Source organism: Cetorhinus maximus, chromosome 6 (assembly GCF_964194155.1).
Source record: "Cetorhinus maximus chromosome 6, sCetMax3.hap1.1, whole genome shotgun sequence".
Lineage (NCBI taxonomy): Eukaryota > Metazoa > Chordata > Chondrichthyes > Lamniformes > Cetorhinidae > Cetorhinus > Cetorhinus maximus.
The window spans coordinates 63,509,262-63,525,615 of record NC_135884.1 but is presented as its reverse complement, the minus strand read 5'-3'; the positions used below and the strand labels follow the sequence as shown (position 1 = coordinate 63,525,615).

The 16,354-nt window shown below is 39.9% G+C and overlaps 1 protein-coding gene across 1 annotated transcript in view; it reads left to right on the top strand.

Moving 5' to 3' along the window:
• itpr1b (inositol 1,4,5-trisphosphate receptor, type 1b) overlaps positions 1-16,354 on the top strand; it is a 490,770-nt gene that overhangs the window by 274,090 nt on the left and 200,326 nt on the right. Inside the window, exon 40 of the mRNA XM_078543785.1 lies at positions 10,513-10,560. Coding sequence (XP_078399911.1) covers positions 10,513-10,560 — 48 coding nt within the window. The remainder of the gene's footprint in view (positions 1-10,512; positions 10,561-16,354) is intronic.

The following is a 16,354-nucleotide window of genomic DNA, read 5'->3' as shown; positions in this document are numbered from 1 at the left end:
TGGCACCATTTCGAAGAAGAACAGTGGGGTTATTCTCATTGTCTTGGTCGATATTTATCCTTAAATCAACATCACAAAAACAGCTTTGGTCATTTCAGCCATGAGTGCAAATTGGCTGCTGCATTTCCTACATGACAACAGTGAGTACACTTCAAAAAGCACTTTGAGACAACTGGTGGTCATGAATGCAAGTCTTTTTTCCTTTCAGTTTGGAAACTATATCAGAAGAGGTGTCACATGTTGAGGCCTCCAACTCTTCATGCTGAATTACAGGATGGTTGAGATGGGTGGGCATAATCCACCCCTCTTTTGTTAGTTCAGTCCATAAGTGGTAAGTATCCATGAGTGTCTGGAATTCTCCAGGCTCCTGCCGTACTGCAGGGTCTCATCTCTTTTTGATCACAGTGCGGCTGTAAACCAGGTGGGCCTCCATTACTCAACTGTGACGTGTTCAGCTGTACTGAGTATCATCTGAACCTCTGTGAGGAGCGTGCACACACACACAAACCAAGGACAAGGAAGGGTCTATTGAGCCTGTTCCATGGCACAACCTTGGCAAACTGTAGCCCCCATGTCCACCAGCTGCACAACCTCCATGGACAGGGAAAAAAATAGGAGAAAAAGAAATACCCGTAGAATAGTTTGGGAAAAGTTCTGGATAATTCCTCCAACTCCTGAAAGCAACCAGTCAAGTCCCAGGTGATCACCAGTGATTGTGTGACACATTTTCCCCTATTCCCAACTACCTTTTATTGGGATTACAGCAAGTACAATCAGCAACTTTAGAATACATGCAGAAAATCCACAGTCATGGCATGAACTGGCAACTTGTTTCATAGGCTGATAATTCTTTGCAAACAGCAATATCTCCTGATATCTAATCTAGTTCTGCACTCAAATAACTTTTATTCATATCTCCTGATCCTTTCTGACCTAACTAACTCAAATAGACTATCCATATGGACGAAGTCTAATCCTTTCATTATTTTACAGCTCCCAATCAAATCTACTCAAAGTCTGTGCTTTTCTGGAGTTAAAACGCCACAACTCTGTCTGTCATGGTGACTAAGGGCCATTAAAGTAGACATAGGGCAGAATTTTACACTCGGCATGCGGGCTCGTGCCTGACACGCCGGAATGTAAAATGACGCGCGATATTTTGTTCAGCGAGTGCGCGCACCAGAGTCGGCTGCTTGCCTGCCGCTAACTGAAAGGTCTATTAAGGCCATTAATGTACTAATTAACTTCAAATTTATGCTGCCCATCCAACTTAATGTTAGGCGGGCAGGCGAAAAGGCCAAGCAGCCTTTACGTTTTTTAGGAACCCTCACCCACGAGCAGGATGAGGTTTCCTAAAGCAAATGCTGATTATATAAGTACTTTATTTTGAAAATAAAAACAAATCCCATCTCAGGTGACACAGTCACATGAGGGGACAGGTTTCATTAAATTTTTACTGTCCTTATATATTTTTTTTTAAAGCGCTTCAATCTACCTGAGGCAACTCTGTGCCTCAGGGAGATTGAAGTGCTCTTTTGCGCGCATGCGACCCGACTATCTCTCCCTCCTCCCACCTGCACAAGTAGCGCTCAGCGCTACTGCTCGTGATCCAGGCAGGGCGGCCTTAATTGGCCGCCAGCGTGAAATCGTGGTGTGGAGCCGATCGTGGGTGGTGGTTGGCTCCGCGACCGCCCCTGCCAAACCTGCCCGATCAATGTAAAATCCTAGCCAGAAGCGAATGGCTCTCTTCTGGACCCCTATCATCCACATAAGAGGGCCAAAAATGGACGCAGGATTCTAACTGAGGCCTAACCCAGGCTTGTAGAAATGCAGTATATTATTTTTCTGTTTTATATCTAATTATCCTGGTAATACATCCCTACACTCTCTTTGTTTTTCAATTGACTGGTTGTTGACCTTTAGAGATTCATGTAATATAATACCCAACTTTGTCTTCCAGTCGCCAGCCCTGAGCATACAGCTCAGCATGGTGTACATATACTTGGTTTTGCTAGCCACATGTGCCTCACATTATATTTGCCCATCTCCATTGATAGCAGCTAGCTTTGGGCCCATTTCCCATTGTGTCTGGATCTGCCTGTATCCTATTTTTATCATCTGACACTTGCATAAATCTTTGCATTGTTCACACCCTTGCAGGTTGTTCTCACAACAAATTCGTTGAAATTATTGATAAAGATGGTGAATGATAATGGCCTGAACACTCCACTGCTAATCAGTTCCCACGTGCAATCACTGCTACTAATAAATAACCTTCTGCTAACAAGATTGCAGCCAATTCCTTAGCCAACTCAAAATCTGCCTGCTAATTTCACAGGACCTCAACCTTATTAAGCAGCCTCCTGTTTGTAGCATCTTGTCAAAGACCTTTTGAAATTTCAAGGTATATGGTGTGTGCAGGTGACCTATATCCAGCAACCTAGCAACTTCCTCAAAACTTTGAACCACGTTGGTGAGATATAACCTTCTTTACCAGAAGTCAAGTTGAGAGACTCTGATGACCCCTACATATCAATGTGGTTATACAGTGGATCTCCCTAGATTCCTTCTGGAGAACTACCCATAACTGAAGTCAAAGTAATGGTTTCAAAGTTCTGACAATGCCTATGTAAAAATTAGTGCACAGACCTCTTTCCACTCCATGGAAACAATCTCAGACCACAGCAAGCTGTTACATATTTTTGAGCAAGGACCCCAGAGAGTATGACCCTCGTTATTTTGCACATGCTTAGGTGAATGCTGTCAGGTCCAGCAGTCCAGTTATTTTGAGATCTTTTATTCTACCGAGGACTATATCCCCATCTACTTTGCCTCTTTCAACCCTACGATGTGTCATTGCAAACTCATCATCTTCTGCATTGAAGGCTGACGAAAAGTAGCTTTTTAAAAGATCTGCAGTGTCCTGGATGCACAAGTCTACCCTGAAGCATCTTTTAGTGGCCCAGTACAGGCCGCCTGACTGCTAACCTAGACAGAAATGATCTTGCTATTACTCCCACTGCCATCCATCATAATTTCCTGCAGTCCTCTTTTGGTTACTGTGATGGCAATTTCCGACCATTCCAATTGTTGATGATCAAAAGGGAATTGGATAAATAGTTAAAATTTGCAAGCTTGTGGGGAAAGAGCAGGGGAATGGGATTCATTCGGCAGCTCTTTCAAAGAGCTGTCATGGCTGAATGGCTTCTTCTGTGCTCTAAGATTCTATGATCTTATGCAGACTATCGAGCTACAGTGTCAATAGGCCTCGGAAGCAATTGAGGTCTGCTAGCTGTGGAACATCTTCTATTGGTACACCGAGTTTTGGACTTCTAGTCTACCATCATCATTTTTGATAATGCTGTCATTATATCTAAAAGATCATCTTTGATTGCAAGAAATTGAGGTAATTTGGCTAGCAAGACTTGTTGCACCTACAAATCGTACACAGTTTGCCACGTAGCGCTGCTAGTGAGGGACCGTCTCACAGCTACAAGTTTCAAGGCGATGTTTGTTGAGATTAGTTTAAACAAATTGCAGCCTTGACCTCGAAAACACCCAAGTCATGTCATCTAGGGAACAATTTACCCTGAGTATTACGTATATTTTTCCTGCATTCCTGGCAAGGTTTCATTTGCAATTTTTTGGGGATTCCTGCACTTCGGACTTTACAAACAAATCTGTTAATGTTGCATTCTTGTCACAATGAAGTGCATGCTCTAGTTGTCAGAGAGACCAGCTGTTAGGAAATGGGGACAGGTTAGGACATTATTCTGAAGTACATGTAAGAACTGGTTTCCACCTCCTGAGGGGAGGTGGGGTGGGGGGGGAAATGAAAAAGGACTCTGTGCCTGTATTCTCTGGGTTTTGTGAATAAACCCTTGTTAGGGAAAGGCTGGTTCCAGATTCCTCCTTTACTCGGTGAATGAGCAACAAATTATAACAATCTGCAGCACAGAAACAAGCCATTTGGTAAACTAAGCTGTTGTGTATGCTCCCTGCAAGCCTCCTCCAACCACTCTTCATCTAACCCTAGCAACATAACCTTCTATTCCTTTCTCCCTTGCGCGTTCACCTATCTTCCCCTTAAATTCTATCCTGCCAACCTTCTGATCCATGAATGGAAGGGCTGCCGATTCAGCCAAGGAGGCATATTAATAGGATCCTTTAGAAATGTGTGACTTTATAGAGTTTGATTTCCCAGGCAACTTTTCTTGGTGGACACATTTAACTTTATTTACAAGATAGCAGCAGCAACTACACGTGTGCATCTAACTCTTTAACTAAAGAAGAACTCTCTCCTAGAGGTTCCCTGTGCTGCGAACTCAATGGTTTACACAGATTGTGATCTTACAATGCAGGATTATTCTTAAAGCTACAGTCCTATGTTTATCAGAGATATAATTACTACAGTAACTGTACTAAAACTGCTGGAGTAGTTTCAGGCTCCAAGATGCTTTCAGTAATATAATTCAGAACAATGTTTGCAGCAACTTTGCTAAAAATGACAAAAATCAAAGAATCGACATTAGCTGCCAGGTCATGGTTTTGTAAATTCTTCATGTTCCGTGACCTTTCCAGGGTATTTTTTTGTAAGATGGTTGTCAATCATTTGAGCCTTTGTTGCTAGTTGTCTATAATGATTATCAAGTGGTTGACATTTACATGTATGTCCTTAGATAATTACATCACGAGTTCCTGACAGGATAACAGTTCAACAGTTTTTGTTCTCATTGCAAGTTTGGATTCCCAATAAAATGAGAAACCTCTGGAAACAACTCGGGAGAAGTCATTCATAGCAACACTACTTTCAATACCTTTTGACTAAAAACCATCCCTCAGATGCTGTATCATATGATTATATCTATGGTACATGAAATTCATATTTCAGAAAATAAATATCTGCAGCTCTTTGAATGGAAGATCCCTGTCATCTTCACAGTTCAACATACATTATCTTTCCAAACCCGTCAAGTGTACTCTCTTTGTATTTTGGTCACTTGAGCTCCTCATTCCTTGAACATAACAAGTGACTAAGTTGCTACACTGGCATTGAGCTGGTTATCCGTGGAACACAACTTGAGTGTCACTCTGAACTATAGACCCCTTTAGGAAAAAAGAATGACTTGCACTTATACAGCAGCTTTCCCTCCCTGAGAAGATCCCTAGCAAACAATGAAATGCTTTTGATGTTTTGTCCCTGTTCTCACTGAGGAACAGTACAGCCAATTTGCACATAGCAAATTGTGATAATTGCCAGGACTTCTGTGCTGTAGATGTATAATTTGTTTGTAAAATTCAAACTGCAGGAATCCCCAAAAAATTGCAAATGGAACTCTGCCAGGTTCTATTTTAGGAAAAATGTATGGAATATTGAGGTAAATGTTCCCCTAGATGACATGGCTTGGGTGTTTTTGAGGTCCTGCGTTGCTTTGTTTAAAATGATTTCAATAAACATCACCATGATACTTGTAGCTATGTGTCGGTCCCTCACTAGAAGCGCTATGTGGCAAATTGTGTAAGATTTGTAGGTGCAACAAGTCTTGCTGGCCAAATTACCTCATAATTTCTTACAATCAAAGATGATCTTTTAGATATAAAAGAATTTTGACCAGATCTTGTGTTTTTTGTGATGTTTATTAAGGGGGAATTATTGGCCAGAACCCCTGGTATAGCTCCCCTGTCCTTCTTCCAAATAGTGCCATGGGATCTATTACATCCAAGTAAGAGAACCTCGGTTTAACAACTTATGCAAAAGTTAGCACCTCCAGCAGTGTAGCACTTCCACGGTACTGCAAGTGGGGTATCAGCCTATATTTTGTGCTCATGCCTCTAATGGGATTTGAACCCACAACCTTCTTGAGGCAAGAGTGCTACCCCGTAGTCACAGCTAACACTTAACTGTTGCATCCTTCCACATATCATTTCCAGAAAAGGTATAGTACTAAATGCAGTTGTGAACACAGCAGTTGTTTGTTTTTGCCTAGTTAACCAATCAAGTGGAAACTATTGTTTTGTATCACATTCTTTGAAAAAGAGTGGAAAACCTGCACTTCTCACACTTGAGTATCTGATGTGTCTTGTACTAAATTGAACCTTCTGTTTGAAGCAGTGGGGTCATTTGAGCTTGAATTTCACACATGGAAAACTGCCATCTCAACAGCTTTAGTTTCGGTGCATAGTTATTGAGTTGTAGACTATGATTATCAGTCGACCATAACCATGCATTATGATCACGCATCTCTTTTCAGACCACATCCCCGATTTTTCTTGAGAAAATTGTACCTCTGCTGGTTGCTATGATGTATTATTATTCCTTCCTTTTATCTTCAATTCCCGACATTGTTGAAACTTATCCATGCTGTGGATGCCAAGAGTATGGTCTTGCAGTTTATGACGTGATGTATATGTTTTTTAAAATAACCAAACTATATGATTTGTGTCACACTTTGTGGATTGAATTGTCCCTTCAGCACTGGCTGCTCTGTGGACTTGTTTCAGAAAGCTGCTTTTAAAATTTCGAGGTGCGGATACCATGAGCATCCCTTGGGCTCATTCATTAATCATTACTGTTCATATTTAAACACAACAAAAGAGTTGTATTTTCAAAGGTCAGTCTTTGACATAGGGTTCTAGATTGACTGCCTTTTGATGCGCTTCAGCTGACAGGTGTGAATCTGTGTAATGTGTAATCTATTCAGACAGAGGGCCTTCCTTGGTACTACTCATTAACCATTCGAAGATCTCCTTTCTAGACCAAACCACAAGCCAACCAAAACTGTCAGTGCTAATATGTGTGGAAATTTATCCTTCGCTGATTGTCAACCAAACTGCTGTTAAATGTTTTGAATTTGTTGAATTTTCCTATGTCCTTTGGTAAAAAGGCATAACCACAAGGTTTGGTGATGTGACCCCCCCTCAACAGGAAGGGTTCCACGAAGAATTTAATGATTTAATATGGGATTGGTTCCATGTGTATTATTCTTTGCTACAAAGAGGACAATGGTATCTCAAAAATACAGAAGACTGTCTGTCTCAGGTAGTTGATGCATGACTGAAGTTTAATATGAGTGTTAAAGCTTGACTATTGGAATTGGTGTTGGGCATTCAAAACTAACCTGTCCCTCAATAATATTGTAGCCATGTTCCTGGGACCACAGCCACAACTATAGCTGTAGTGCCTCAGACATCATTTGGTGTTCTGGCTGTTGTCGCCAAAGTGAATTTTAAGCATCAACACCACTGTAATATAATTACGTTGAATGACAAGTGGATTTGTGGAGTTTAAGATGATCTAATCCAGATAATGTTCACATACTGCTTCAGCTTCACTCATCCTGTGACTTTGTCAGAAGCCTTTGACTGCCTTTTGACGCATTTCAGCTCAACTGCTCTGTTTGCACGTTATTAGCTAGCCTCATAACGTCAAGAAAAAGCTAAATGTACTAACTGTCAAGCAGTTTCCCCCATCCAGATAGGGAAACATCTGCTTTTTGTTAGCCTTGGATCGAGTTGTGGTCAGGCACTTGTCTCGAGCCAATATGTAAAATTGAGTTTTTAACTCATTTGTCACCTCACCCATTCTACCAATTGTTTGATTCCGGCTTGAGAGAGGAAAGAAAAACACATCTGTGAAAGTGAGCATTGCAGACCAAACTTGTAAGCTCCACACCAGCGCATAGCACAAGAACCAGGAGATCAATACTTGCTGATCACGGTAATTTGTTGTGGATGTTTTCTTTAGCGGGGAGATGCTCAACATTAAGACGTTTTGATAATTTCTCCTTATCTATTCTATTTCCACTAACACTGAAGGTTGATAACAAAGGAGAGAGCTTTAAGACAAGTGGCAAAGGAGTTGGCAAGCAGGGTGATGAGAATTTGTTTTTATGCAGTGAATTGTTAGAGTTTTACAGCATGGAAAGAGCCCTTCAGTCCATTGTGTCAAGGGCGGTCATCAAGCCCCTATCTACTCTAACCCCATTTCCCAGCACTTGGCCTGTAGCCTTGTATGCTATAGCGTTTCAAGTGTTCATCTAAATACTCCTTAAATGTTGTGAGAGTTCCTGTCTCTACCACCCTTTCAGGCAGAGAGTTCCAGATAACCCCCACCCTATAGGTGAAAAACTTTCTCCTCAAATCCCCTCTAAACCTCCTGCCCCTTACCTTAAATCTGTGTCACCTGATTATTGACCCCTCCACTGAGGGGAAAAGCTTCTTCCTATCTACCCTATCTATGGCCCTTTTAGCACACCTTTGAACAAAGGCTAGCGGAAATCTGGAACTTTCTGTCCTGAAAAGCTGGTGAGGCTGTGGAGTCAATTGAAAGTTTCCTAAAAAAACTAAGATTGATAAGTTTTTGTTTGTATTAAGTATTAAGTTTTAAAAGTGTTAAGGGATACGGAAACAGGGTAGATGTAGATAAGATGCAGATCAGCCATGATTTAATTGAATGGTGGCACAGGCTTTGAGGGGCTGAATAGCCCATTCCTAGGTCTACAAGTGCTGGAAGCGAGAAGGTTCTCCCAGTGTTCTTCTGTCAAGATTTTTTTAAAAAGCCCACAGCAGAGTAAAGTCACATGCAGAGCCCTTTCCTGGTAGGCAATGCACAGTCTGCAGTATAACTTGCCAGCTACGAATGCTGTGCTGCCACTGGATTTAGAGCAGTATAGCTACAGTCTCAAGACACAGAAGACGATCTGGAATGCGCTATCTGGAAGGATAGTGGAAGCAGATTCAACATTAACTTTAAGGGAGATGGATGTAAACTCAACTGAAGAATGTGTAGGGCTATGTGCAAAGAGGCGAGGAGGGGATCTAATTACATAGCTCATTCAAAGTATCAGCATAGGTGGCATAGCAGTAATGGCACGGGACTGGTAATCCAGAGGCCCAGGCTTAATGGTCTGGGGACAAGGGTTCAAATTCCACCACAGCAGAGTGCAATTTAAATTTGATTAATAATGTGAAATTGAATTAAAAGCTAGTCCCAGTAATGGTGAACCATGAAACCATGTTCAATTGTCATTAAAAACCTGGTTCACTGATGTCCTTTAAGGAAGGAAATTTGCCATCCTTACCTGGTCTGGCCTACATGTGACTCCAAATCAACATGGGTGACTCTTGACTGCCCTCTGAAATGGCCGAATAAGCCACTCAGTTCAACGGCAATTAGGAATGGGCAGCAAATGCTAGCCTTGTCACATCCCATGAAATAATTTTTTTTTTAAATTGGCCTCCTGAACTGTAGGATTCTATGATTCTATCCTGAAGCAGGCAAAAAGAGTTCATAGCTTACAGCGTGAATTCTAAAATTCCATTGAGGATGAGGACAAGGTGAGTCAGGACGTTTCGTGATCCAATTAATTAGATGAATCTAAAAAATTTTTTAGTTCATAAAATAGTACTCCATTATCCGTTCCTCCAATATAGTGTATAAAAATGTAGCTCGTATGGCTTTATTTAACAAGATGTATGTATGGAAGCATCCTGTGCATCCCAGAGCCCTTCCAAAATGGTGAGGTCCATGAGTTCAGCCAACCTAGAGCTAGCAAGCCGCGGGGAAAAACTGAATGCAATGCTCGGCTGCAGAAAATTTAGCCCAAAGAAGAGTTGGTAACACTGTGAATGTATTAAATTTCTCAAATTTGCATGCACTTTGACTCAGTGGCCGGATTGTTGATTTGGATTTGTGCGGATGGATTTTGGCACAAAAATTTTGTTGCCTTTTAAATTCTAGCACACTGCAGTTGAAATGCGATGGATAGTATAAGATTGTCGTCTCATACCTGAGTTATTTGCTCCGTTAATGCCTGATCCAGAAGTTGAAATAGCCTCTTAAAGGGGTGAGAGAAATATTTTCTGTACATCTCAGATATGGTAGGCAGCAGTACTTAACTGGGGCCTTGTTGAGGTCACATTTTCCATGAATAAAGCAAATTGTAGAGTTATTCAACTGAGAGAAGGGAGTAAAAGTGACCACCTGACATCACTCTGCAGGCTAATTTCCTTCAAGCTAAAGCTAACACTTGCTCCAGGATTGGTGCTGGAACCTGCTGGGAGTTTGATTCGCCTAACTCGCTGTCAGACTTGAGCAGTGCACCCATGAAATTGTGGGTGGAGGGAGGACTAGAACTGACTGGATATGGTGATGTGCTTTGCTAAAAACTGCATTCTGCTTGCTGCTTTTGCCATCCTGCATGCGTTCCCCTATTGCTAAGAGAGTATCCCTTTTTTTAACTTCATAAGTTTACTTATGTCAAAACAGTTGTACAAATTAAATAAACTGTCCACAAGCCATTAAGTATTTTTGTCCAAGTATGTAACTGAAACAAAATGGTGCAGCTTAACAACATTGATGATTATCGCAGAAGGAATACTGTTCTGAACTGCATGCAGCAGGTTTAGTATCTAACTCTTGCTTGACAGTGGTGTGAGGCATTAGATCTTTGGTGTTAATTAACACAATCTTGAAAAGAAAATCTTGTTTTCTGCATGTCTATCTTCTACCAGGAGCTTGATCAAAACCTGCCACAGAAACAACTGGAGGATCAGAAACGGGTATGTAAACCTACACATGTACACCTGGAAGTCCAGGATGGGCGGAAATCTCAGCACCTGTTTTGGAAATGAGCAACTTTATACACATTAAATCAGCTTTGTTGGAGATTACAGTAATGGACTGTCTGCTTTGGAAGATAATAGACATAATCTGCAACAATATATGCTTAATATGATTACAATTTTTCAATGTGAAAAAAAACAAAGTGCCTGAAGCAGGATTAAGTTTTTTGTGTGTGATACAGTTAGAAAGGGAATCATTTTCCCAAAATACTTACTTTCCAGACACAATTATAACAAATGACTGCAGTTAATTGGTGTCTGACACTTCAGCCCTTGAGGGCATGGCAGATGCAGTGATTTGATGCTTCATTTTTAAAGAAGGTTTGAGATTGGGTTATGTGTGAACATGCAAATTAATAGCTTTGCATATACATTGAACAAAAAAAGTGACCCTTTTAAGTAAATGCAATTCACTGACATAATCCTAATCCTGTCTGTGTGTTTATAGAATGATTCAGAGCATGCATTTCATTGGGAAGGAGTGGGAGGAGAGAAAGAGAGGGAGAAGGGAGGGTTTGGATTATAGTCATGGAAAGCATCCTGTGTAGGAGGAACACAATGATGAGTTTTTGCCTCAAACTTCCTACAGATTTTACTCAAACATGAAACAACAGATGATTGACACTTTTTTTCTTAAAAGGATTTAGCATAAATTGCAAAGGTGAAGTTTACAGAGCTGTGTAGATATTTTAAGAACACAGTGGATTGTGAATGCTAGTTTGAGGCAAGTTGCACTTTGGAAAAGGCTCTGTTAAGATTGTTTAATATGCATGATATGTTTTATATTAAAACACTTGTGATTTCTTTTAAACGATAATAGTTCCTTAAAACTGTAGAAATGAAATGGCAGAGCAGAATTCCATTGCAGATTGTGACATGTTACCTTTTATATTTTTAGTTTCAACATTCTGTTGATGTCTCACACATTTCTGCTGCTTTTCTTTCACCAAATTTACCATGCTTTAAAAAAAAGCCTTAGACACACAAGTTGAATGGACTCCTTTCTAACCTAATATTTAAAAAGCCCAGCAAGAGAAGTATCATTATTGGATCTAGTAATGGAGAATGAACCAGAGGAGATGAGAAGTAAAAGTAGGGGAAACATCTAGGCAATAGTGATCACAATATAATGCACTTTAAGGTAATGATGAAGAAGGACATAAGAATGTCAAAAAGCATGTTAATCGATTGGAGCAAAAGCTGATTTTGAGGGGTTGAGAATAGAACTTGGGAAAATAAAATGACAACAACATTCACAAACAATAATGTAAACCAATAATGAACATTTAAAATGGTGTCCAACAGTGCAAGGAAAAATACTTTTCTAAAAGGAAAGAACAAAGATTACACTAATGAGATCCATGGATGATTGAAGACATAAGGGAACAATTGAGGGTTAGGAAAGAAGCATACATTAAGTACATAGACAGCAGAGGAGTGAATATAAAGAGATTAGAAAAGAATTAAAAAACAAAAAATTAGGAAAGCAAAGAGGAACTATTGGGGAGATGATGGTATTGTGGTAATGTCATTGGACAAGTAATCCGGAGGCCAAGGCTAATCCACCACGGCAGCTGGTGGAATTTAAATTCAATTAATAAATCTGGAATATAAGGCTAGTCTCAATAATGGTGATCATGAAACTATCATTGATTGTTATAAAAGCCCACCTGGTTCACTAATGTCCTTCAGGGAAGGAAATCTGTCATCCTTACCTGGTCTGGCCTACATGTGACTCCAGACCCACACTAATGTAGTTGACTCTTAACTGCCCTCTGAAATGGCCTAGCAAGCCACTCAGTTCAATGGCAATTAGGGATGGGCAAGAAATGCTGGTCTTGTCAGCGAGACCCATGTCCTGTTACAAAAAGAATAAATATAAAAAACCTCAATTACCAAGCAACATAAAAGAAAATAGTCAAATATTTTACAGGCGCATCAGTAAAAAAAAAGGCTGTAATGGAATTAGGACCGGTAAGGGAGAGACAGGATAATACCACAGATGGTGAGATGACAGAAATGTTTTATCATTATTTTGCTTCAGTACTTAGCTGGGAGATAGAACAGGTAGACGTGACATTGAATAATGAGATGAGTGCTTTTAGAAATTAAAAAAATGAATGTATTGAAGAAACGAATCAAGCTCAAAGGATAAAGCCCCTAGTAAGGATGGATTGCACCCACTTATTTTAAAAGAATCTAGGGAAGAGACAGTAGAGGCATTACTAAACATATTTAATAATCCACTGGGAAAAAAAGGTGTAGTGCCAGAAGACTGAATAGCTAATGTAATTCCTTTATTTAAGAAGGAGGACAGAACATATCCAGGGAATTATAGACCAGTCAGCTTAACATCGGTGATAGGAAAAATAATGGAATCCTTACTAAAGGAGAGAATAGAAGAATATCTAGAAATATGGAATATTAAAATGAATAATCTGCATGGATTTCAAAGAGAAATTTTTTTGAGGAGGTAACAGGGAGAGTAGACAATGGCAATGCAGTAGATGTAATTTATCTGGATTTTCAAAAGGCATGCAATAAAGTGTCCCATAATGGACTAATGAATAAAGTCAGTGAATAAGTCTTGGGACAAATGGCAAAATTGATTGCTTTGTGACTTCAAGACAAAGCAGAGAGTGGGAATAAAAGATCGTTATTCAGAATGGCAGAAAGTGGGTAGTGATGTTCCACAGGGATCAGTGTTGGGACCACTGCTATTCACAAGTTAGATGAATGATTTGGATTTAGATATTGCATTTTTTAATTTCAAAATTTGCAGAAGACATCAAGTTGGGAATTTATAGTTGAATCTGAAGAGGACCACATCATGTTACAGGAGAACATTAATAAACTTGCAGAATGAGTTAACAATTGGCAAATGAAGTTTAACACATAAATGTGAGGTTTGGTAGGAAGAATAGGGAGGCCACGTAATACTTGGAAGGTGCAAGTGTAGCTGGGGTAGAGGAACAAAAGTATCAAGGAGTGCAACCAGACCAATCATTAAAAGTTGCGCCACAGGTTAGCAAGACCACTTTTATATATTTTTAAAAAGTAAACCAAGCACCAGGCTTTATTTTGAGAGGGATAGAATTGAAAAGTAGGGACGTTATGCAAAATCTGTATTGAACCTTGGTTGGACAACAGTTTGAGTACTGCGTGCAGTTCTGTACACCATATTATAAAAAGGATATAAAGGCACTGGAGAGGGTTGAGAAGATTTACAAGGATGATACCAGAAATGCATGAGTATATGTATCGGGAAAGGATTGACAGGCTAGGTCTCAGAAAGCTGAGAGGTGATCTAATAGAAGTCTTTAAAATTATGAAAGGCTTTGATAGAGTGGATACAGAGAATGTTTCCTCTTGTGGAGAAGAGCATAACTAGAGGCCATCAATATAAGATAGTCGCCAGGAAACCCAATAGGGAATTTAGAAAAATGGTGGAACTCACTACCATGGAGTGGCTGAGGGGAGCTAGGCAAGCATATGAAGGAGAAGGGAATAGATGGTAGATTTAGATGAGGAAAGATGGGAGGAGGCTTGAGTGGAGCATAAACACCAGCATTGACTGGTTGGGCTGAATGGCCTGTTTCTGTGCCATTTACCCTATGTAACATTACTTTATTGCGTTTAACTCTATTATTTTGTATTTTGGAATGAAGTGGCGCAAGGTTGAAGAATTTTTTTTAAAAAGCTACAGTGAGACAGTTATTTAATGGTGGAGGTTGATCTTTTTCAGTTTCATTGATTTGAAGACGTGGAAGATGTTGCTCAGTTAATATATTCATTATGTTTAACCTTTTGGCTATGATAATATCAATTTGATTTCACTATTATTGAAATATTTCTGGTTTCGGATCCCATTTGGAGTAGAATTCTTAACTTCCCTTCAATCCAATTGATTACCGGAGGCTTTCAACCCAACGTGTCCTGTCTGCATCCCAAGATAGTTGCATGGTGAAGCTTGATGGGTTCACCGGGTACTGTTAATGATACTTGGGTAATTATATTGGAGCATGTATGTATTAGGGATTTTCTTTTGCTATATGTCAGGCGAGGTAGATTGCTAAGCATGCATCATGGTTAAAATTCCACTGAACATGTGCTGCCAGCTTTATTGTTGGACTATGGACTTTTTAAAAAATGACACATTTTGGCAAGAAATGTACTGTTTGTGTGTTGTGATTAACAGCAGCCTCAGCGGGTATTGCAGCTGAGAATTGATTGCTTTGAAACTTACCCTTGAGGTTAATATATTGGTGACTTTACATTTTGCCGTGTTGCTTTTCTCTCTGATCTCCCTGTACCTAAATCAGCTTGATTTTTTAAAACTTGCTTAGAAGACATGGGGAAGTGTTTGAAATTCAAACTGTCATACTCCTTGTAGAATGAGATCAGAATTTATATATTGACTGAAGTATATTTTAAAAGATTTCTGATTTAACAGTTATCATTCCCTCCTTTCACCAGATATGTTTTCTGATTTGCACGGCAAGATCACAAAGTTACAGCCATTTATTTTGCAGACTCCAGAAAACCTGATTGGTGCCTTTTGTATAAGCAGGAAGTGTTCATAACCACCTGGCCAGCAGCTAAAGAGCAGAAAAGTTTGCCCTAAGTTTGTGCCATTGAGAGAAAGATAATCAATTTTTTTTTAAACCATGAAAATGATGGGGTCAACTTTCAAGATAGCCAGTGATCCAAAGCTGATAGTAGAAGAGTGGGCGCTCATTATATGCCCTGTCCCATTTACCATTGAAGATGGGGTTGATACTGTATGAGCATATACTATATTTCCACACTCAATTCATTCAGCTGCACATTGAAAACATTGCATGCCAAGTTGCTTTATATATAATAAACAGTGACAATACACCACAAAAGCAGTGGGAATCGGGATATCTGCAAGTTGACTGTAAAGATTCAAAGTTGGAGTTTTGCATTACATCCACCTCGACGAATCCGTTTTCCTAAACTGTAAGGCATGCTGTACTGGATGGCTTCCCATGTTCTACCCTTTGGACTCTCGATCATTCAAAACTCTGCAGTCTGTGCCCTTTCTCGCACCCAAGTCCTGTTCACCCATCACCCCTGTGCTCGCTGACCTACATTGGCTTCCAATTAAACAACACTTAGATTTTAAAATTCTCACCCTTGGTTTTTAAATCCCTTCATGGCCTCATCCCTCCCTCTCTCCCTCTCTGTCTCTCTCTCTCTCTCTCTCTAATCTCCTCCAGCCGCACAACCCTCCAAGATGTCTGCACTCCTCTTATTCTGGTTTCTTGAGCATCCCTGATTTTAATCACTCCACCTATGGTGGCTGTGCCTCCAGCTGCCTAGCCCCTAAGCTCTGGAACTCCTTCCTCTCTACCTCCCCTTCCTCCTTTTAAGACCCTCCTTTAAAATCTACCACCTTGACTGAACTCTTGGTTATTTGCCCTAATACCTCATTACGTGACTGTCAAATTTTGTTTTATAATGCTCCTGTGAAGGATCTTGAGATTATTATGTTAAAGGTGCTATATAAATACAAGGTGTTTTTGTTATTAGTCATATTGAACAAGTCAGTTGTTGTATTGAACTTAGTTTATTTTTGGATATGTCTAATAAAAACTGTTAAATCCCCAATGAAAATATTGCAAGAAGTCTTCAAATTATGATGGTTTATAGATCCATCAACGCACTGACTTTATTAGGCCACAGAGTTGAATAAAGTTGTTTAATT